Here is a 25,000-nt window from a genome sequence, read left to right on the forward strand (position 1 = left end):
CTGTAAAAAGAATCTGGTCTCTGTAGGCAGCCCAGGTTGCAAAAAATGGAAACGAATTGGGGTAACTCAATTTCTCTGGGAATACTGAAGGGAGGGATGAGCTACCATTCTCGCGTGTTTTGTTTGGTCCTTGGTTAAAATATAATGTACGGTATTTTAGACAAAGACGTCTGCTAATGAATTTAAATATAAACATTACCACAAACAAATGCGACTTCCTGCACAATCCCTGACTGCACCTCTCGACACTGACACACTATACCTGTATCTCAGGTAAAGAAAACACAATGACAATCCAGAAGTACAATAAATCTAGACCATTGTCAAAGATAGGCCTACAAAACACAGGGTGCTGGTCTGTCAAAGAAAACCCAAACATCCAAGAGATAGGATCTTCAAAATCAGACCCAAAACAGTCTACCTGCCGATCCAAAACAAAACTCATAAACACTGCAACAAGGGGGTAAAGTGCTTTAGTGGGCATTACCACCCAGAAAACAGTTGGCCCGGGTTCAACACCCAACACATGTGAGTCACATGTCGCTTTGCATAAGAGCACCTGCTTAGTCCCAGACACCTCACATTACCTTCACTTCAGTTAATAGAAAAGCTCCATGGCCGTGGCCTACTGGTTAGCGCTTCGGACTTGTAACCGGAGGGTTGCCGGTTCGAACCCCGACCAGTAGGCACTGCTGAAGTGCCCTTGAGCAAGGCACCTAACCCCTCACTGCTCCCCGAGCGCCGCTGTTGTTGCAGGCAGCTCACTGCGCCGGGATTAGTGTGTGCTTCACCTCACTGTGTGTTCACTGTGTGCTGAGTGTGTTTCACTAATTCACGGATTGGGATAAATGCAGAGACCAAATTTCCCTCACGGGATGAAAAGAGTATATACTTATACTTACAGCTCATTTATTCTCCTAACACAAACGTATAAGGAGGCTCTTTGAGGTTTATTACCATATCCTCCAAGTTAAAGAGAATTCTGGTGCTTTTTTACATAGATCTCTGTTTCTCAAGGTCACCGAGTACTGTCGGTACGAAAAAATCGGTTCTACCTAGCTCAAGTTGCACCAAGCACATTAAACTACAGTGCACAACTCCAAAGACTGACTAAAAACAGGAATGTTGTCCGTCTAATACACCTAACGCAGACAATTGAATTGACCTTGTCCTAGAAGCGACCAAAGCTTCAGCCCTCCACAAACATTGAAGCAGCCACTTGACAAACTTCAACAGACCTGCTCTTAATGCTCCTCAACGAATCATGCTCACTTTATTGCTCAATTCACAGTGTCTGTTTTAACATATTTACTGAGTAATACGGCACAAGGAGAACAGAACTCCCACATTAGTATGCACAAGAGCCCTTGAGCACGCCATGGCTGGTCCAATCACACTTGTCAGTCCTCGCATACCGTCTGACAGATAAAGCTCATCAGGGCTTGTCTGGAGAACACATTTCAGTCTTACCCTCCCCCAATCTTACAGGGATGCCTGTTTGTTTACAAGCCTGAACTTCAGCTCTGCCCCGGCACAAACAATCAATCAGGGGAAACCTCACCACACTCCCCTTTTCCCTTCCTCCAGTTTCCTCTCCTTTCCTTCCCTTTCCTACACAACACTTGGACCGCCAGCCGTTTCTGACATCACTGCGGTCTATTTTCCACCCTCTCTCGTTTGACGTATTAAGAGCTGACAGAGGCTACAACAGAAAGACAATGACAATTGTGCACCAGTACAGAATGAAAAGGCATTTGGGGGGGGGGTTGACAAATCTTCACCCTAATTGGAAAATTTCCTTCAGGTTTAAAAAGGAAGGCAGAAGAATGGAGGGGGCCCCGGGGCCTGTACTCGAAAGCATCGCCTGCACATGAGTCACAGGCGTCCTTTAATCTGCCGGATTTTAAATAACATGAGATTCACTCCACTTCCTCACCGCCACCATCGAGCAATCCCACAATCCTCTCCCTCTCTCCCTCCCTCTGTCTCTCTTTCAAAACCACGTTTGCAGAGTCCTCCTCCAGGGGCCAGTCAACTGTCGCTCGTGTGTCGTGTGTGAGTGCAAAATGCAGCCACAGCCAGAGCCAAGGAGGCCGAGAGTGGCTAATTAAACTAAAATTAAAAGGTACCGTCAGTGATTCTGTATGGCATTACATCCGTTGATATTTGAAACAAACACCAACAAAACGGCAGAGTGTCTTTCCTCCCCAAACTCCCCTTCCTCATACTCCCAGCCTTCCCTACTGGTGTTCCACTTTGTTTCCAGTTAAAGGAGCCAGGGCTGTGTATGAAGACCAGGTACTTGTTTGCTTTTTTTACAGTGTACTCACGGAAGGGAGAGCTTGTGAATCTTGAGGGGATACTCACTAGGTGGGTTTACATGGACACTTTTATTCCGATTAGAATCAGAATAATGGCTCAATTGGAATCATAGACTGTATATATAGAATATATAGTATATGTGTATAGTCTATGAAATGACACAAATAAACACCTTGATTGGACTAAAAGTGCCGACCCGATTAGAATTTTAATCGGAATGAAAGAGTAGGTGTATTTCGTTCTTATTCCAGAACGGCTGATCAATCGGATTGCCCGCTGTAGCTTCTAAAGGAAAAGCAAAGCAGCAACAGCTATTCCGATCAAAGATTCTAAAGTGCTTCAGAGCATCTGATCAGAATAGAACCTACCCCATGTAAACAGATGACATGGAATTTTAATTCGGAAAGGTTTATCAGAATGACATAAAAAAAACTGTTCAAGTAAACCGCTTACAATCGCTTAAGGCACCTTTTAGAGGCACAGGACAGACCTGTAAATTAGGGCCACAGCCACCAACATCCTCCATTTCTTTCCAATCAACATCCTTCCTCTCAGCCAACCCAAATTCCAAATATAACTACTATGCATGGTGCAAGTACAGCCTTCTACAAGAATGTTTAAAGATTCAGATGACGTTGAGTAAGGAAATTAAATGGCATAATGATATACTGCAAATGCACAATGACACAGGCTAAAGATGCACAGAGGCTATAGATGGAGCATCGTGTCTGTGGTTGAGAGTGTGGAAGGCTGGGTGATATAGGCCTACCTACCCTCTAAATGCGAGTCCTGGCTGTTTTAGCTTTGATGGGCGGTTGCCAAGAGGAGGCAATTGATGAATTGAAGTGAATTGCGTAACCTAGCTGCAAGAGAGGACTTATTCACCCCAGAGGAGAGAGAAAGAGAGAGATAGAGACAGAGAGAGAGTGAGAGAGAGAGGGGGAGGTAAGCGAGCGAGTCAAAGGCAGAACCATGATTACCATTAGGGGCTTTAATGGCAAGTACACACACACACACACACTATATATGAACTGTGAACTGTCTGTGGTGATTTCAAACAACGTGTGTGTGTGTGTGTGTGTGTGTGTGTGTGTGTGTGTGTGTGTGTGTGTGTGTGAGTGGTGCCGAGTTCTCGGGGCGGTGAACCATCAACAGTGTGTCCTCAGTGTCCATCCTGAGCGGAGCGACACATTAACCCCACAGAGGAATGCTTCCACTCAGACTGCAGACAAGCCCTGATCTATTCCCTCGCCACACACAGACTTCATTATGAAGAGAGGAACAGAGAGAGAGAGGAAGAGGGGGTGTGTGTGTGTGTGTGTGTGTGTGTGTGTGTGTGTGTGTGTGTGTGAGAGAGTGTGTGTGTGTGTGTGTGTGTGAGAGAGAGAGAGACAGAAAGTGAGAGTGAGTGATAGAGAGAGAGAGAGAGAGAGAGAAAGAGTGTAGGTAGTGACAATGAGTGTGAGAGAGTGAGTGAGTAAGTGATAGATAGAGAGAGAAAGAGAGAGAGAAAGAAAGAGAGAGTGTAGGGAGAGATAGAGAGGGCAGAGTGACAATGAGTGAGACAGGCCAGACTGACAAAGATATGGAGGGAGGGAGAGAAAGGAAAAGAGTGTGAACTGAAGAATGTGACAGTGGGGGGAGAAGAGGGCAGGAGTTAACATAAAGGGAACCCCTCAGTCCCTGTGCATAGAGCATCGCATCCACACGCACAAGCTTGCAATGAACAAGAGCAGCTCCTCTCAGGGCTTACACGCTTCTCGCTAAAGAAGCAGTGTAAGGCACTGCACATCCCAGGCCAAAATTGGATGGGTGCAAGATCCAGTACAAGAGTATCCAACTAGGGGTGGGCGATATATATCATCTGCGATAATATCGTGATTGTTGTTTTAACGATGTGCAAATTTACATTATTACTTTTGTCCATATCGCCCCTATATCCAACGAGAATAAGGGATATGATCCACACACCATGTGGCTTCCATTCACTTTTTTTTTGTTTGCTTGTTTTGTGACAATCAAAACGAGTGACATGTGAATGGTAGCTACAAGCTGTGCGGATCATCCCATATATTATTTTTGCTTACAGGCTTCTCCCACCAAAACAAACACCGCCGGCACTCGGCCGCAGTCAGTACCAGGGTTGCCAGCTGCAGTAAGCAGGCACCTGGAGCAGAGGCTAGGAAAGCAGTGATGACTGCAACGCACAGTAACAGACAAACACAGTCTCCTCGCCTGCTGACAACCAGCCTTTTAAGCTTCCACAACAAGCAGCCTGAGTGTTGACGTCTGTGTGCAGCCTAATACAAACAGACAAGCAGCTCTGAAATAATAATGCAGTGGTGGTGGAGCATTCTCACGAGAGACTTAAATATCTACAAGCATTTTCAATGGGGATGCAGTGGCTAAGAGTGAGTGGACACTCCTATCCAAACAAGAACCACTGCCAAAAAACACGAAGAAATGAAGGGGAATTTATGGCCGTTGTTTCCACACACACAGACACACACACAGACACACACACACACAGACACACAATAAAGAAAACAGTTTCGTCAGGGAGGCAGGCCCATGTCTTAATCATCTGCAACCTTGTCTGCCTGCCTATCTCTGACATTACATTAGGGCTGCAGGTCTACAGAGATCAGCCTGATTCTCTCAGTAGAACTTTGACCCTGCTGGTTGCCTAGAAGCAGGGCCAGTGCTCCGTAGCTTTGAACATCTTGGATAGCTCATGGTAGGGCACACATAGACAGACATACACAAACACAGCCCTCCTCCACCTCCATCTCCACCCAGCCCCAGTAATCCATTATCCACGAGTATTGTGTGCCACAGACAAAGCAGAGATAAGAGGTGGAAAAAACGTGCCGTATTTACAAGGCAAACAAACCCCTGTGCTTGGCACCCTCACAAGGCCGGCTCTGTCACAGCACAGCGTGGCTGGGCGAGGGGCGATGGCCCAGCTGATAGGGAGGCCGATGGCATTCCACACATTCCAGACACACACACACACACACACACACACACCTGTTGTCTCCACTGAAGAGGTGTCAGGTAGTGGTAGTAGTAAATTAGACGTTAAATTAAATTGTTTAAAATCTACATTTCATTAAAAAAAAAAAAAATCTAGAACTTATGGAGGTAGTAAGAGGTAAAGTTCCAGAGAGAGAGAGAGAGAGACAGAGAGAAAGACAGAGAGAGACAGAGAAAGAGAGCAGGGATGCAGGGTCCGAGTTACACACAGAGCCCGAGCAGGAAGTTCTCAGAAGAGATGAAACAGAGAGTGGAACCAGGCCAAAGTCCAGCCGATAGCCTGCCTCACAAAGTGACACCATAACACACACCATGATACGCATACACACCTCACACCAGCTGTGCTTCCAAAGATGGCACAGGAATAGAGCAGCCACAGACAGGTCTGGAGATGGCAAGACTCAGCTAATGAGAATAAAACTACAGCATATTGGATCAACACTACAACCTGATTAAAGGACAGCCATTTTTAGGTGAATCATTATACCTTACAACAAGCATCACTGTTTCGGCTCCGTCCTGCCTTCCTGCATCTTCAGGGATCTACTACAGTGCAATCTGTATGAATGTAAGTGTGTGTCTTGTCTGTGTGCATGAACTGAGCAGGCAACACAAGACAAAACAAACAAACCAAAAAAAAAAGTTACCAAAGAGCTTGTAAAAAGTAACTTTTTTTTTTTGGTTTGTTTGTTTTGACCGACTTGAACTCTCATAAGCCAGGCTGGGTCTCCCCCTCATTCCTGGCCTACAGGCTGCTGTAACTTAACTTAGCAGCTTGGGCATTCCTCTGGGATTGCTCAATGGCTGCTTCTCTAAAGAGAGCTTGACTGAGAGTAGAGAGGACTGAAGAGGGCATATGGCCAGCTGTACTACTTTGCACCTCTCACAGCCCCTGAGCGAAGCGGTTTACACTTTGGGGAAAATATCTAATTGTGATTTTTGTCAGAGATTTTACAATTGCGATTTGATCTGCGCTTCATGTTTGAAAAGTCAAACTTCAGTCCAATATTCAAAATTTTGCTTGTGGCCACTTGTGATTGGTGAGAATGCCTTGCACAGCATTCCTGCTAGGTGAGCTTCATGGTCTGTCACACAAGGAGGATGACATGCATATAAATATATAGATGCAACATATAGACATATAGATGTGACAGGATAAACCATTAGGACAGAGCTGTGAGCTACACAATTAATTGAAACCAATTAGTTAATTGTATTATTTCAAATTGCGATTTCAAAATCGATTAGCCTAATTGTGCAGCCCTACCCTAAGCCATCCAAGATGCTTAAAGCTACTGACCACTGCCCCTGCTTCTAGGCAACCAGCAGGGTCAAAGTTCTACTGAGAGAATCAGGCTGATCTCTGCAGACCTGCAACCCTAATGTAATGTCAGAGATAGGCAGGCAGACAAGGTTGCAGATGATTAAATACCTTAGATATCTATGTAGGTCATAGATAACTAAAGGAAAGTGTCTAGCACATTAGTCATTTGTTTTTGAGAATGAGAGTATGAGTCTGACCATATATATATATACAGTATATAGAGAGAGATGAGGTGGGATCAGGGACTCCAACCAGGGACTCCAACCTTGGTCAATTTATTTATTTTCTTTTTTTATATAGACTCTATGAATGATGCACTGACTGGAGAGCACTTTAAATGTTGTTGTACCTGTGACAATGACAATAAAGATCTATTCTATGGGCATGTGGACCCGGATATGGTACGGGTGCTATAACCACTTGTGCCACAGCGCCCTCCAACAGCGAGTGCCTCTTCTGCTTTCCCTCTGTCATATAGTGGGGTACACGAGGGAGAAATGGTTGGCCTGGGTTTGAAACCCAAACCAGACACTGCTAGTCCCTGCCGCTTTGGGTAAGAGTCTGGTAAATCCCTCACACCCCAAACAAAGAAATACAGTGGCTCAGAGATAGGCGGGTCCTGAGGTGATTTCCCACTGCCTAAGCCAGACCTCAACACTGATGACCTCATAAGAGAGAAACCTTGTTCCCTTGCAGCTTGCAGTGTGAAGTGTGGAAGAGTGAACCTGAACAACTGAATTGTAATTGCCTGAGTCTTTCAGGTCAGTTCAGCTGGGTTGCCACCTCTGGAAGCTAAACTATCCTAACATTCTCAGATTGATTGTTAGGCGCCCAGACAGGACCAAAACATCATTACACTTATGAGGACTGGAGGTGTTTTCATTCATTGAGATTATCTGTCTCTTCAATGAGCATGCGGTCACAGGCCTTGTAAAATAACCCTGAAATCAATGCTGGGGAGTGATACCAGAGCTCTGGTCTGTTCTTTTGTCTGGCGGAGAAACAAAGAAACACCAGAATGGTGACTGCATTCTTTCTCTCCCCCAGAGCACATTAATATTACATAAACTCATGGTGAACTCTGGTGTGAAGACACACAGGCACCCATCCCCCTTCCCCCTCTCTGTCCCCCACCATACTGCTGAATGCTTCATGAACAGTGCTCTTTAACACCAGAGGCAGTCAACAAGGAAATTATGTCATCCACATGTGCCCAGATTTCCTTGACTGACAATTGTCACCAGAGAGCTCAAGGCAATCTGATAATATCAAAGCAGGCTACATTCCATGTTAATTACTTAGTTTAGGAACAGTCCCATTTGTGGTGTTTGAGTGATTGGTGGGAAGCAATTTGGATTTTACAATTCCATTTCCACGGCCCTGAATGGAAGCTTTTAGTCCTACAGTGCTTTTGCAAGGAGGCATGCATGCATGCCTGTGTATGTCTGCTTGGCAGTGGAAAAGCCAGAATAACCATGACGATAGAGGCAGGGATGGAGGGAAGTAAACGAAAGGGAGAAACAAGCCTTCATTTTTTTTGTGTCCTTAATGACTTCTGTTGCCATGACTTCATATGGAATGCCTTTTACTCACGGAAAACAGAAATGAGCCAAAGCATCTGTAAGGGCACGGTGCTCACAGCAGAACGTCAAGCCCTTGGAGACAGCAAATGGGCACACACACACACACGCACAAGCGCACACACTCACATTCGCATACACACGCGCACACGTTACTCTCCTGTTCCTGTTCCCCAGAGTGTGACTGTAGGGAGTGGAGCCATCACAGGCAGCCAGACACCTCTATAATAGGCGAGCGTGTCAAAGAGGCCGATGATGAAAACTCTGGAATCAGAATCGGAATGTGAATGGAACCGCTGGCTGTGTTCCTCCCATAGACTGTAAAAAATTCCTCCACCTGATGAGCTCACATGGGTGGGCAGGAGGCAGAGGGCCAGCCACTGCCCCTCAGAGCCCCTTACACCACAGGAGGGAAGCTGGAGGACCAAGCAGACCATCAGCCTGCCAGGATTAATACCTCACTGCTAGACTAGTTTGTGTGGTCTCTGGGCATGGAAGCACATAATACCAAGTGCTTAAGTCAGGTGCCAAATCACACGCTTTAGTACTGAGGGAGGGGGTAGTTTAGATGCTGCAGGAACAAGTTAGGCTATTCACCAGAAAAAAAAAGCATCAAGCTGCTTATGAAATATACTGAAGTCAAGAGTAAATGTGTGTGGATCTGTTTTCTCCTCCTGTTTACGGCCTGCTGACTGCTTCGCTCGGGAACACACACGATTGACGCCATCGCCAGAGGAATTCTATGTGAACATCCCCCATCCCTCCATTCAGCATGGCTGCATGTGCACTGCTCTGCTCCCTTCCTGAGGCTGGCTGCCTTTTTTCCCCATCCACTTAGAGGCCCATCTAACTCATTACGCTGTGGATGAGTGCCTCACTACTGTTGGATACCGATGGGGCAGCCTGCCTGTCTCTGGGTCTCTCCATCTCATCGCTCCGTCTCCACTCAAGTCACACGCCATCTTGGCTTAGGGACCACCAAGGCAGCTCATAGCACACAGCACAGGGCCAACATATGAAATCATGTTAGCATATTAGACCACACAAGCAGACACATGCAATGCATGCATGAAAAAAAAAAAGCATCACACTTACACTACACTACACACAATATCCACTGTGTGGTGACTGAGCCCAGCAGTTGTGGCTGATGATTAGGCTACATCCTATCCACAAAGAGAGCTGATGTGCACTGTGCTAGAAAGATGCTGAGATGGGCTAAGCCCCGTACCGCTTTGTGTGCCTTTTCAGAGTTCAGCAAGCAAAAGCTGGAAAATGCCTGCAATCATTGTCTGTGACTGTCAGCGTTGCAAAATGCACAGCAAATAGCAATTACCAAGATTTATACACTGAGGGAACTGAGGCATAGATGGATGGCAGCGTTTATTTTTTTGTTTTCGTTTTTTTTTCTCCTTCAGCCAACAAAACAAGGGGACTGGCAAGAGCAGGAATGAAAAACGTGTGGAATGCCACTTGGTTTGGAGTGGAGGGAAAACAGCTGAAAAACAGATCAAATTTCTGATTTGACTTGCATCCAAGAGGACAATTGAGAGAGGAAAAAAAGAGAATGAGAGAGCGATTGAGAGTGAAAAGGAGAGCAGAAAGAGAGGGAGAGAGAGAGGGAGGGAGAGAGAGAGAGGGAGAGAGTTTGCGGGGAGCTGCCTTGCAGTGCCAGAGGAAAAGTGGGTAACCCACTTACTTCCTACTCGCCTCGTCTCAGCAGAAGATCTTCTCTCTCTCTCTGTCTCTTATTAAAATGTATGTGCTTAATGACTGGTAAAACAGGGATGTAGCTCCCTAGCCTCGCTATGCTGCCCATTCGCTGCATGCCTGGGCCCAGCTTGATGCATGGGTCTGGAGGGAGGAAGGAGGGGTGCGTTGGCCTTGTGGGGTTGACCACCCACACAGCATTATGGGTAGGGATGAATGGCTCGAGTCTGGGGGACTGCACGATCAGTAAAGTATGTGTGTATGGGTGTGTGTATGGGTGTGTAAAGCCAAAAGAGCAAGCAGAAGAGAGATATGAAGAGACATGGCAGGACCGACTAAAATATGTTACTGTGGTAATCGTCCTCTCCTCCCACCTCTGGGGGACAGAACCGTCAGTACTGCGTGTGAGTATGTCTTTTTTGTTGTTGTTAAAGGACAGCTCCAGTCTAAGAACAACCTAGGGTCTATTTTTGGATGATAGAGAGTATAAAGAGTCATTGGGGAGTTATTTAAGAGAGCGGGAAAGAGCTGAAGAGAAATGGCACAAGTGAGAGACGTCACTATGCAACCTCATCAATCCTCTCCTCTCCTCATACACCATGACCTCGCCAGCATCAAAACCTGCCCCCGGCACTCCTGCCACTGGGTCATCGCTGCCTATCACAGAGTCCATCCCCCTGTACCCTCTGCCTCTGCTTTGAAAAATCTAAATTGGTCCTCTTCCGGCCTCCTCCTCCTGAGCATGATCCCGTCTCTTCCATGCCTCCTCCTCAGCATCTCTCACATGCATCTTCCTCAGCGTCTCTTCCATGCCTCCTCCTCAGCTCACTCATGCCACCTCCTCAGCATCTCTCCCATGCCTCCTCCTCCTCAGTGTGATCCTGCCTCACTCATGCCAGTTATTGTCAGCAAACCAACCCCCCCACCCCCCCGGCGCCCCTCCCCTCTTACTGGCAGAGGCATATAGTTGGAGAAGCCAGAGGAGATCAGATCATATGAGGATAATTAGGACATCTGGTCTCTAAGAGAAGACAGAGCTCTTAATAGTCCGCTGCCGTAGTAAGTAAGGGGCTATGTGGGCAGACTAAAGGGACTGGTGATTAGGCGGCCTCTTTGCCGTATAAAATGTCCTCCTGGTCCATAGACACCTTTGCCCAGCTCGTGATATCAAATTAGAGAACGCTAATGAGGACCTGAATGTGGAAACACTGTCCAAGGCCATGTGGGGGAGTCTGAAGTGAGCCAACCTGACAGGGACAAGACAAGTAAGCTAGCCAAATACAAATGCTCTGGCTTTTTAGGACGAAAAAGAATGTTTGGTTCACACAGCCACAGCTATAGCAGCTATTATCTAATAAATGCAATGAACTTTAGCTGCTTGGCTTAATTTGGCTCTCAAAGCACACTTCGTTTTCAGAAAAAAGACAAACGCAAACAGCCCAAAAAAAAAACCTACAGACAAGGTCATGAAGTGATGAGGAAGAAAACAGCCATCACAGCCAGTGGTAGGACAGTTCTCTGACAGGACCATCCACGATGAGTCCTACAGCTATTTCCACATCTGTCAAACAGCATTCTCTGGAGTCCCCTGCATGTCTGATGCATGTCACAATCTCCAAAATGATCCCGTGGATGGAGCCTGACAGTTGAATGACGACCAGACCTGCAGAAAATATTGACTAAGACCTTTATTCAGAAAAGTGTAAGCTAAACCAAGCTCTCCATCTCAAAGCAGAGGGCAATGCACTGTACCTGTTTAGAGAATCTGCTTTTCTTTAGTTACAAATACAATCCCATCTACTCTGATAGAACTGTTAATGTAACATTTCAGACAGTCCATCCAGACTGCATTCTAATGAGGCAATAACCTTGAAAGAAACCAGTAGTCTTCCTACACATGATCACATCTGGGCCTATAACCATTGCATGCCTTGAGCCTAGTCTATCTTGCACACAGGCGAGGTGGCTCATGGCATGCAATGGCTATAGGCTATACTTGGACTTGGAGAGGGAGACGGGATCCTCCCTTGGTTTCCCCTGACTGCGCTGGTTTGAAGTTACAGGGGGGATGGGGTGCCCACCACTCACGTTTCAGGGAAAGCAGCAAGCGAGAGCCTATATCCACCAACAGTTCCAAGAGACGCCCAACTAACTCTTTCGGAATGTAGGCGATGTGATAAACCCCATATGGCCATGTTTTGCCACTAACTAAACTACTGTGAGATACGAATAACAAATAACAGGACAAACACACCAATTGCCTTGACTGCATCTTGCACAACATGTGGTCTACTCCGGACAAGCTAAAGGCACTCCTGAAAATCTTCCATATTTCAGATTCTAAAATTCACCAACAGAGCTATATGTGGCTCACTAGAACACAATTATACCTTCATTATTTATAGAAGTACATCTGGTGGCTTTTTACTACTAGACTACTACTAACTAGAGGCTTAAAGAAGCCCTATGCAGGTCTGGTTATTCCTTCGCTGTTTCTGGGTTTTCGCCTGATTTGGGCTCGCATTTTCACGACATAGCTCCCCTTGCAGCTTCGGTAGCAAGTGACTGCTACGCTAAACCCCCACTAGCTAGCGAGCTAGCCATCAAGAAACCAAGCTAAACACATACAGGGCTCACAATAAAACGGTCGAGCAAACACATTGTTCAAGAGACTATCAAACCACATTACAAAAACGAAGTTCACCCAAGGGTAGGCTACTTACAATTTCAACAGCAACAAAGCCAAGTCGGAGTTCGTTTTGCAGTCTTTTTAGAAACTACAATCTGACTACATTTTCGAGGCGCGATTGGATACTTCCGCTGAGTCACATCCGGATGTGTTCGGACCGCGACCAGAAAGTTGCATATTCGTTTTTTCCGCGGAGAAGCACTAGGGGGAGACGAAGCACCAAATGACCCAAAAAGTGATGTAGAACCATCAGAACGACTCTCAACCTGCATAATTAAGGTCATTTTTGCTAAAATTGTTGCATAGGGCTTCTTTAATTCATTTAGCTCTTGTAGCTGAGAACCTCTTGCTTCTATGTTCAGTAATGTGCTAGGCAGGCATGTGATGCCACCCGAAAGAGATCAAATTAATATTGGTTTTATCAATGTGTTGTAAATAAACTGCCGCCTATTCCCTGTATGGTTATGGTTACACTTTGTCCAGCTGTTTTTTGTAAGCTGTAGCTTACATGATCAGAGAACCTCAAAAACACACAACCAATGACTGACAAGTTTTTTTTTTAAGTGAGTGAGCTTGTGGGACGTTACTCAAGTTCAAACGGCACTCAGCCACTCAGAGAGAGTGAAGCTTCATTCACACTAACCATATAACTGGCTTCCTGTGCCTCACTGCTGCGAACAGTAAGAAGGCGGTTCAGTTCAACACACACACACACACACACACACACACACACACACACACACACACACACACACACACACACACACACACACACACACACACACACACACACACACACACACACACACACACACACACACACACACACACACACACACACACACACACACACACACACACACACACACACACACACACACACACACACACGCTTAGAAAGAGGGTATTACAGAGGTAGTGTTGGAGTGAGAATGATGAAGGCTGCAAGGGCCTGGAGAATAACAAGGACTTATCCATTAACAAGGGGGAAAGTAAAGGAAAATATATTACAGAAATGAACCGACTGCAATGCAGTGTAACAGTTGAAACGTGCACTAGGTTGAAACGTGCGTGTGTTAAAATCTACTGAATTTAGACTGCAATTTCAAGGGCAAGTGCAGATTCAGGGTGCAAGTATTAAATAAGTACAGACCCTCAACTTGAGAAGACAATGCAATCTCTTGTGGTTAAAACAAATGCAGAGGAAACGAAAGGCGGAGCAAGCGTTCAAAAAAGACAATGCTCCAATTGCCGCCCAAACGCAGCTCCACCAATGAGCTGTGCTTTTGAGCTACCAGTTCTCATGATGGCGGGAGGGTTCTGTAGCACAGCTCAACCAATGAGCTGTGCTCTTGAGCAACCACTTCTCATGATGGCGGGAGGGTTCTGGAGCACAGCTGATAAAATAACCACGACAGGAAGTTCAGCTCTGATAGACACACCACTCAGAGATGCTCAGTCCATTACCCGCCCCGGCCATGCGATTACAAACATGCCTGCATCACGACTCAAGTGTCACACTGGCTAAAGACCTTGCCATGAGGTCACGTCAATTAGACACTCACTCCGCCACTCAATAGGGTCTTTTACTGAGGAAGCAGAGCTCAATGAATTAGATTGCTGTGGTTGGTGTGACATCCTCCTTTGTGCTGTTTGGTCAATCACGCATGCTAAAAATGTACCATAATATGGAGTTCGCCAAACGCTGAGGCTGAAACTTGAGGTGAAGCCACTTCCTTTTGCCGCTTCCCTCCCAAACCCATCCCTCTCTGGAGCTTGTGGTGTTCAAATTTGATTAAAGGAATTTAAAGGTCCCTTTTAAAAGCAGAAGTTTATGCAGAAACACTGTGCATTCTAGGATCAGAGTAGAGTAAATATACATCAACTATTTGAGCTTGCTAATTAGCACACACCATGCAAGTAGAGATGATGGACGACTGCACGACCTCAAAATCATGCCAGGCTTTTATCATTCGAACTTAGAATTTAACACGTTCCGTACAGCTCCAACAGGGCCGTGCCCCTTACCCTGGACACTCCAAAAAAATAAGCTCAAAGCGAACAGAAACGCCAAATGCAGCTAGCGTCCTTGCCCCGCTGTCCTGCCCCACTTCTGCCTAAAAAGACATCATGCTCACTTGACCTTGGGAAATGGTTCTGACAAGGCGAAGCCATGGCACTTCAACCGCACGTCCCTGCCTCTCACATAACTGTCAGCAGTAATTAGCCTCTGTCAGAAGTAGGCCAGCCCTGATGACTCCCAGTCCTCTGGTCACTCGAACACCTCCAGGGCCATAGCCCCCCGCCTAACCTCGCCTATCTATCTATGGCCCGGTGGGTGATTGCTCTACACTGTGAAGGGACCAGCATTGACTGGCTGGCTGGTTGATAAAAGAAACTCAACAACACAATGGCAGCCGCACAAACATACAACACAAGTGTCAGGTCACGAGGGGAAGGAGGGGTCAATTGCCACCTCGACAGACACAGTGATGAGGCGTAACGCAGTTGAGTAGAGCAAGATAAAATAAGACCTACATCGATGAATCGCCATTTCACAAGACCACAGAACTCAGTTACTATTATGCAAAGATGCTACGCACAGACACAAGCTGCGATTGCTGTTATTGACTGCAATCAATCATGAATTAATTCCATCAATCAATACTTATCATGCAACAAACATACCCTGACCATTCCACACCCATGTCTGAAAGTGACCTGATTGATCAAGATTGATTAGTCAATTAAGGCGAGTCCATCCAACCTTTTGGAACAATTATCACTAGTGTAACTATTTCTTCCATCTCCTTCACCCACACACACACTGAAGTCAGGGCTATATGCAATGTGACAGTGCTCAGTACTGTACAATCACACTTTTTCATGGGGAATGCAATCACTCCTGACCATTAACTAAGTCTTTATCTGACAGCCTCTGAAATATGCAGAGCATTTACACTGGTACTAGCTCTTGGTATCCTCGTCTGTTCCTAGAAAGGGAGAGCAGAGGGAAATGATCTGGAAGGACTGATAGATAGCCTAATAAACAAATTTGTTGCGTGGGATTTTATGTGAGCACTACAGTAGGAGGAACACGTCAGAAACCGGTGATAGAAAAAAAACTGATTTAGAAATATAGAACAGTCGTAAGCAACATTGTTCTGTGCAAATTATTGATTGCTGAAACACATCTCTATGGATAGAGATAAGCTGTGCACTTCTTGGAACTGTCAATTGTGAACATCACTGCATCAGCAGCATCCCAATGACTCTCCGTCAATTAATTTCCTTCCCATTCTGAGATTTGCATGTGACATTAGCGTTACTGTGAAAAGGAATGTCCTTCCTGCGGCTTCTAATTGTTGAAAGGAGCCCGAGTGAGCAACACACACTTCCCACAGAGCTTCTGTCAGTGCGGCAGCCAATGTCAGCACATCCACGCTAGTGAAATGGAGAGGGAACTGCTACTTATTTCTCCTGCAAAATCTCAGATGCCACAACTTCTCAGTGTAATAAACCCACACAACATAGTTGCCACCAACACCAACATTTAAGTTTAAGTTGAATCGACACATTTGGCATAAATTGTGGAAAAGTAGACTAGTCTTCAGTAATTATATGATAGCATAACCTCTATAGTCCTGTCTGAGTTTCACAAAGGATATGGATTAAAAAAATGAATCAAAAGTAAAACCATTTCATAAATGAAGCTATATAATTTAGTATGTAAATCATTGCCTGTGCCTGTATGATGGCAATATACTGCAGCAGTCATTAAATAGAAATGCTTGCAGTCCCATAATAAAATAAAACCACACAGGCGTTTATTCAAGGGTCTCCTTCTGAAATTAAATTATATTAAATTAAATGAAATGCTGCATGAGTCATTGCACTAACCAGAATAGAGCTCACGGTAAAGCAACACAATAGTCCTAGGCAGGTTGCAGAGATGGACACCAACTATGAGCCTGTGTGGAACATGTAGTACGTTTGTGGAGAACAGGCACAACAGGAGAAAAAAGAAAACTACAACAAGAGGCTACATCCTCTGAAATGCTGTGGGTGCTTCCAAAGGGCATCTTCCTTTCCTTCATTTCCTTATTTTCTGCTGCTGTGCTTTGCTTTCTTTCCATGTCTTCTTCCCTGAGTCACATCACCCACTCAGAGATATTTTTACGCCGCCTTGCAAGAAACAAACAGCGATCTGGAAAAAACTTCCTCCCAGGTTCTTGATGCTCCTTGCTCCAACACCATCCTCTCTAAACATCAGTCCAAAGGTTTGGAGTCTGCAGTGGCTGTGTGTATGAGAAGTGTATTCCGCTGATTGACAGTGGAGTTGAACATGCCCTTTCTTGGGTTAACATTCAGGAGAGACAGACAGGCATACCATTTACAGCATAATTTCTCGGAAGAATAGTCTGCTAAGGCCGATGGATGACGAGAAGAGGATTGCATCTACTGGACCATAGTCCGGTGTGTCGACCACATTATGCCGTGTATGCTAAAAGGCATAAGTGGCATTCTGAGGATTGCCAAATGTCAGGAAACCACTAAGGAAGCATCTGAGTCCCTGTCTCATTGTTCTGTCTCCGTCCTTCCAGTCCACAGAGGAGATCAGTAAGGGACACAGGATGGAGACATTGCTGGTTTGCATATAGCCACTCATCAGATTATAACAATTCATTTTATGCAAGATAAGATGAAATATGTGCATCCAGAACGTCCCCAGACAGACAGCACTTGTTGTAAAGCCAGGATTATGAAGTGGGGCACACACAATTAAAAGGAAAAAACCTGCGCTCAAAAGCACACAAACGATGAGGTAAGCGCAATGGATGACGTCGCAATAATAATAGTAGGCTAACTCACTCTAAGCAAAAATCTATCCCGTACACTTATTCAATGCATTTTTCTTTCAATTATTGAATAAAGATGTAAATATATCTACGCAACATTTTACTGGTCACATTAAATGCAATATTTAGAAATTATGCCAAGACACGTATTTAGCTGCCAGGTTTGATGTCACTACCTCTGTGCTTTTATGAGGAAGTATCTGTCGAGCTGGCTAGCGTTTTAAGATTGCTAGCTACACAGCTAGCTCAGCAGCTAGTCAACTAGCTATCTACTCAAAAACGAATAAGGAGCGTTGGACGCAATGCAAGATATATATAATTTCTGCCCAATGACTTTGTTCAAGACTAAAATGTTCAAAATGGCGCAATCTAACTGCTGACCTACGCTCCGCTTATTGCAAGTCTACCCACATGAAGCTTGCTAAATAATTAGCAGCTTCCTCAATTTTATAGCTCGGAGGCTAACGTTTATGTTAGCTAGCAGGCTAACTGTTACATTTGTTTATGACAAAGGTTGGAAGCGGAATAGCTTGCCGATGCCTAGCAAGCAAATACACGCGCTGAAATCGCATAAATTATAAGAATGTATAAGAACAAAAAGTTATTTATACTACAACATATGGAACATATTAAACTGTAATGTAAACGCTTACGACGCAGAAATGGATACTTTGTTCCCATCGAATTCAACTAATTATCAGATAACTAGCAAAGAATAACATTACTGTCTTGCGTCTGCTTTTGCCAGATTGAGCGTTTTGATAAATGTAGGAAACTGTGGGAAACTGCATTCAGCATTCCAGTAGCTACTCCACAGTTCTGCCCAGAGGAATCTAGTGTATGTAAGCGTGATGGAGTGAGTTCATAATGTGAGGTTATTGAAGAGGTGAAGTTGAATGCTCCACTGAAAAAAAACGGATGCTCACTGCACACCATTTCTAGCGAGGAGTTCAAATGCAAGTTATTCTTTTCGAATTCTTCTGTAACTCACTGGTGAGATAGCTTGAATTGACCCCATGAGCTGCGGGTGGTGACTTGCCACAACAATGTTTATCAGGCTTGCTTGACCATCGTGTGCACTTCACTGCGAGCACGAGCCCTGGCCATAAAGATAGTTACAGACATCAGCATTTCTTACCTGTAATTCGGCCCGCTCCACCTCCCATTGTGCTCGTTCCACTTCAAAACGGGCCCATTCGTGCTGCAGGAAGTGCAAGATCCCCGGGATACTGTACTGAGCCCTTACCGCCTCCCCTCCATCGCCTTCGGGCAGTGGTCCTTTTCCTCCACTTTGCAATATCGAGTTGTTATTATTGTTAAAAAAGACGCCGGGCCCTGCCTGTTCGTCCATGGCCGGGCTCGGGTAACAACACGGTACCAAATCGTTTCTGTGAAGATTCTCCTCCGCCGCTAACGTTAGTTCTCTCAAGATATGCGCCGCACTGAGAGCGTAGCGTAGAATCTGCCAACGGCGAGTTGAACTGGGGGAGAGCAAACTCAATTTCTGACAGCCAGCTGCCATTCAATGACGTCAGCCCGCATACTCACGCCCACAAGTGAGTGGGCGTTTCTTGAGACGCTAGTCGAGGCTTGTGGCGACGTTCCTGCAGAGACAAAAGGATGCAGCTTACGAAATATGTTTGTGTACACATGTTTAAGTAAAGTTGATCAACATAATAAAGCCAAGATAGTTTTAATATCAAACACGAATAAAGCATCATTACATTAATTTGTACAAAAAGTCATAATGATCATAATCATCATGTCACATTCAATTAAACGCAAATATTCTCATGCATTTGAGCTTCTAGTTGTTGATCACATTGAAATCAAATATTACACTTAACACTTAATAATCAACGTTGAAATTATCCATTAACAGTATTCATATCAGTTATGTGGACATACCGTTCTTATTCATATCAATTCCTCTGGCAGAATAAGTAAGTATAAGAACTCTTTTGATCCCATGAGGGACATTTGGTCTCTGCATTTATCCCAATCCGTGAATTAGTGAAACACACTCAGCACATAGTGAACATACAGTGAGGTGAAGCACACACTAATCCTGGCGCAGTGAGCTGCCTGCAACAGCGGCGCTCGGGGAGGTGCCTTGCTCAAGGGCACTTCAGCCGCTTTCTACTGGTCGGGGTTCGAACCGGCAACCCTCCCGTCACAAGTCTGAAGCGCTAACCAGTAGGCCACGGCTGCCCCTGTGAATAACTGACACTGTGGTATTTAAAGCCAGAATGTGCTTGAAAATTAGGATTAGGTGGATGTAGCCTATTATTTGTGCTCGTCTCAGGAAAGCCATATCCTCTCAGCTGCTTCCCCAGGAGAAAACTGATTCAGACAGGTGAATATCTAGACATGGCGTGATCAGCTCTGATGCATCTCATGTCTCTTTATTGTGATTTCCAGTTTTGCACCATCACAGCATATTACAGAATTCATAACAGACGTCAAGACAACAAACCAAAATAATGGAAACTTCAGTTCCAGTGTGTAGAAGCTAAAAATAAATATCTTTAATGCCATTCCATTGTTGTTGTGCAGTTCATTCATTTATTTCACATTCTGGTCCAAGAAACAAACAGCAAAAACAAACAAGAAATGGAAAGCAATAAGACAAAATGTAAATTCACTTTATCTTTTTTTGTGCATGATCACTGACATGCTTTTTGATAAACAATAAACAATATCAGCAATACTTCACCAGTGTTGATATGGATAGATTAATGTTAAATTAATCCAGCAGGAATAAAATGGCGTTTCAAATCTGCATTGACACTGCCTTGTATGACACAAGAAAACAAAAGGCAACCAGCTGACATGAAACAGCTGAAAATGTACCTGCATCTCTAGTGAAATGGGGAAACTGTATACAGACTTTTCCATGATCCTTTCAAGCTATGCTTTAATGGTAACATTGGCAAGTCTTTCCACATTAAGGTTATAAATGAACCATGCTTGACTCAAGAGTATCAAAGCTAGCTAAAGTAGTCTGCAGTATGATTTCTTGTTAAAAACTAACTAAGGAATGAATGGGAAAAAAATCAAACATAAGGCATCTAAATAGGACAAACAAGCAAGGAGGAAGCAAGGCAAAATAACAAGGACAGAACAACATACAGTGACAATTAAAGTTACACGGGTCAGTGATTCATTGAGAATGAGGAAAATGACATCATGATATAGTGCTTTCAAATGTGCTTCATGAAAATGTTCTATTCATTACAATTCATAATGCAGTGTTCCATGTGACTCGGGGTGGAAAGGGAGAACATTCTGGAAAATGAGATTCCAACAATAAAAATCCCTTTTACAAATTCACTGCTGTAAGCACATGTTTCATATAGCGTCTGTGACACACAATATTAAAAAGGCCCTTTAATCCGTATGTACACATATATATTATTTCCACTTTTAGGGGGAGTGCACTCTCAAAAGGTCAGAGGAATGGCGACACAAACTCACTCTTTTACACACACACACACACACACACACACACACACACACACACACACACACACACACACACGCACACACACACACACGCAATCCAGTGACAGATATCAGTAAAACACAGTGAAACACAGTAACACAATGTGGGAATGAAAAGATACGATCTCTTTAGAAGAAGCTCGTCTTGAGTTTGATCGTGGGCGCGGCCTGCACGGTGGGCTGGGCCTGCCTGGCTGCTGCCTTGGCCTTGCTGCTGGCCTGATTGGCCAGGATGGCCGTCTCTAGGCGGGTCTTCAGCTCGGGCGCTGCCCCGATCACAGTTTTGAAGGCGGCTGGGTACAGAGGCCCGATGCGCATCAGGTCCTGCAGGGCAAAGTTGTGCAAGCCCTTGGAGGCTGGCGCAGCCGAAGAGAAGGCGTTCTCGTCCAGCAGGTATGACACCAGGGTGGGGACAAGGAGCGCCAGCAACTGAACTCCTGGACAGAGAGAGAGAGAGAGAGAGAGAGAGAGAGAGAGAGAGAGAGAGAGAGAGAGAGAGAGAGAGAGAGAGAGAGAGAGAAAGATAAAAGACAAGAGACATAGGTAAGTGAGTCACTGATCAGACTAGAAGGGCAGGTGAGAACAAAGAAAGTGACTGTGTCAAAGGGGGATGAAGTGACAGGACGCACGTATACACAGACACACACACACACAGAGTGAATATGTAAGTAAAGCAGAGTGCCAAAGGAGAGGGGTATGAAGCAAACATTAGATATTATGGTTCTGACAATAGATGTGGGTGAGGCGAGACTGACAGGTTCATTGTGTGCTCACACTGAGTGCTCACAATGACGGCAGCGATGACCATTTTTACATATAATTATACTCCATCTCCCAGAGGACCCAAGATTGAGTCATCCACTCTAGCCTGACAGCTGTGCAGAATCCAGTGGACCTAAATTTAACAATGTGTGCAAAACAACCCAAGGCTGTTTTATGATAATGGTATTTAGCAGATGCTTTTATCCAACGCATCTTAAACATTAGATCAACAAACAAAATACTACTGTAATAGTCTTTAGACATTAGAATAAAAGAAAAGTAGCAATGTATTGCAAAATTACCTATACTTCAAACAACTTAATTTTATCCAATGCAGGTTTGTTTTTGCGACTGGATTCCCCAAGCTGCTGAGCATATTTTATTTTACACATACCACTTATGGCTTCCACCCTTACCCCTTGATACAGTGCATGTGGATTTGTTTACAAACAGGCAAAGATAATCTCCTAAGAGCCATGTCGACTGACAAGGTAATATTACTCGATTTCATACAAATAGTAGGCTATTGCACAATTGGCACAAAGTCATTTATGATTTCTCAAGGTTGCGGGAGTGAAGCTGCGAGGTTGATTCTCTCTCACTTTCTCGCTCTCTTTTTTCCCCGTCTCTCTCTCTCTCTCTCTCTCTGACCCCCCCCCCCCCTGTTTTTCTCACACACTCTCTCAACTCACAGACTCTCACTGCCTCCATTATGACACTACCACAGAAGGCTGATGACTAACACTCACAACTTCCTGTCCACCCAAGGTGGCTGCAGAAAACCCCATCCAACGGGTTGCCCCTTACACACAGTGAAAATTCCCATCACACACACACACACACACACACACACACACACACACACACACACACACACACACACACACAGACACACAGACACACACACAGACACACACACACACACGCATTCAGAGTCCTCTAGGATGGTGTTGCGAGTGGGGACACTCTCACAGAAGGAAGCACTAGACAGGGCAGACTGGGGTAACACAAATTGTTCCAGGGCAATGAGCCAGTTGATGTAGCGCTGTGCTGTGCTGTGCTGCGCTGTGTGTCTGCCTGTTTAGAATTCAGCGCAGGTTCAGAGAGGCACTCCGAGACGCAATTACAGAGCAGACACGACAAGCGGCTCCACTGACCCAATCGGAATCATCTAACACATAGCCATGCTTTACACCAGCCATCTCTGGATACACACACACACACACACACACACACACACACTCACACTTTTGTCTGAGCTTTCAGAAAAACACAGGAGAGACGAGAAAGAGAGAGAGAGTCTGTGTGTGTGTGTGTATGAATGACTTTTCACTTAATAACGTTCTGCCTGTTTCAGTCTCCACATGATAATTCTGTCTGCCAAATACTGCAAACATTTATATACATTTATTCAACTGTGAAAACATGTACATCAAAATTTAACTTTCACAGTGGGACAGCGTGTACTGTAAGATCGACATAAAACTCAAGAGTTGGAATGGAAGCTGAAGTTGAAATGAAAGTCAGCAGCCCATAAAGAGCACCAGACCGAAAGTTTCTCAAATAATAGAACAACATCCAATAGACTTGGACATCCGTTCCTAAATTTCATGCAACACATTTTCCACTATGCCTGTTATTAGATTTTAAACAATGAATGAATGATATTATAAATGTCACGTCATTAAAAAGAAGAGAAATTTAATAGATTAACACTTCACTGATAATCCCTGTCCCAATCCCAATCCCAGTATTCCAGCATACTCACACTTTGCAACAGCTTTACCTAGGGCCCTCATTTAAATGAGGGGCAAAGTGCAAAGTTAGGCAACATGCAACAATGAACAGCACAATCAATTAGCTAATTCAACACCATGAGCAGTGTTGGGGAGTAACGGAATACATGTACCGGCGTTACGTATTCAGAATACAAATTATGAGTAACTGTATTCCGTTACAGTTACAAGTTAAATAGTTGGTATTTAGAATACAGTTACATTGTTAAAATCAATGGATTACATGACGATACTTCTCTGTTTCATAAGTTTATTCACTCTCTAAATAAATGAAGGCAACTCCATTTCCCAGAAGCTCCTGAAAGCAATCTGATGAAATTGTTTCCATGTTAAATTTCCAAGCCCCGCCGTCTTGCACTAGCCTCAAAACGCACCGAGACCCTGAAATGACTGTTTGCACAGCAAATTAGGAGTAAAGTAAGTGGAGGTAACTCCTGTTCCTCACTGATCGTGGTTCCTGATGTCTGTTCAAACGATATTTTCCCAAGTATTAATAGCTCAGGCTACTTCAGCCAATCACAGTTTGCTAATCAATAAACAAAGCCTAGTTCACGTGTTGATTTAGACCTACAATAAAACCAATCTCTAAAATAGGCACTGCATTCTAAGTTTTTTTATTCTAACTTAAAATAGCTTTATGGATTATTTTTTTTACATTTACGTTTTAAAATGAATTATATGGTGCAGCCTCTGAAGAATTATTCTTGCTAGTAGCATATTTTAACGTGCGGTTTTTGATTGTCATTTTGAGAGCACTGATATAGTCTACAGTAGCATAGTGTTTACATTTACAAGTCATTTGCGTTCCACCTGTCATATGCGCCCCTCACTTGTACTGGGTTGATGCCACCGAAAAATCTCACAGGCACACCTTAATTATAATTTCTGGCTACGCCCTTAAAGTAGCCTAATTATTTTGTTTGTTTTAATTAGCCTAGTCGCCTGCTGTAGTTTTAGTGGTCACCTTGCTATTTTAAAGTTGTATCGCTTAGTTGACTTTACATTCTCCTATGTGGGCCTATAACACTTCAGCCATTTGGGACAGAAGAACACACCAGAATAGGCCTGTTTAGTAGGCCTAAGCAGGATTTGATGGCCGCATTCCTACACTTATAAAATGCTATTCAATGCGGAAGTAATCTAAGTATTCAGAATACGTTACTCAGATTAAGTAACGTAACGGAATATGTTACAAATTACATTTTTGGGCATGTATTCTGTATTCTGTAACGGAATACGTTTTGAAAGTAACCCTCCCAACACTGACCATGAGTAAGATCCTATGTTAAAGTTACAGTTACCATTGACCGACATTTAGCAGAAGCTCCTTAACCACTACACTACCACTGCCCACATTAGTGCTGCTCCATCCAAACATGCTAAGTGCAAACATGAGTGGGTTAGCGCAGTGCTACCAC

The 25,000-nt window shown here is 44.4% G+C and overlaps 2 protein-coding genes across 7 annotated transcripts in view; both read right to left on the bottom strand.

The window, feature by feature from the left end:
* Positions 1-19,001, bottom strand: part of LOC143124156 (striatin-like) — a 42,477-nt gene extending 23,476 nt beyond the window's left edge. For all 4 annotated transcript variants that reach the window (XM_076285500.1, XM_076285499.1, XM_076285498.1 and 1 more), the window contains exon 1: positions 18,659-19,001. In XM_076285500.1, coding sequence (XP_076141615.1) covers positions 18,659-18,871 — 213 coding nt within the window. In that variant the 5' untranslated portion in view covers positions 18,872-19,001. The remainder of the gene's footprint in view (positions 1-18,658) is intronic.
* An 898-nt stretch (positions 19,002-19,899) lies between these two features.
* heatr5b (HEAT repeat containing 5B) overlaps positions 19,900-25,000 on the bottom strand; it is a 38,595-nt gene continuing 33,494 nt past the window's right edge. For all 3 annotated transcript variants that reach the window (XM_076285501.1, XM_076285504.1, XM_076285502.1), the window contains one exon: positions 19,900-21,461. In XM_076285501.1, coding sequence (XP_076141616.1) covers positions 21,154-21,461 — 308 coding nt within the window. In that variant the 3' untranslated portion in view covers positions 19,900-21,153. The remainder of the gene's footprint in view (positions 21,462-25,000) is intronic.

This window comes from Alosa pseudoharengus, unplaced genomic scaffold (assembly GCF_046254945.1).
Source record: "Alosa pseudoharengus isolate Yale_2024_CS ecotype anadromous, Long Island Sound unplaced genomic scaffold, YU_APseudo_1.1 YU_APseudo_1.1_scf_15, whole genome shotgun sequence".
Taxonomy (NCBI): Eukaryota; Metazoa; Chordata; class Actinopteri; order Clupeiformes; family Clupeidae; genus Alosa; species Alosa pseudoharengus.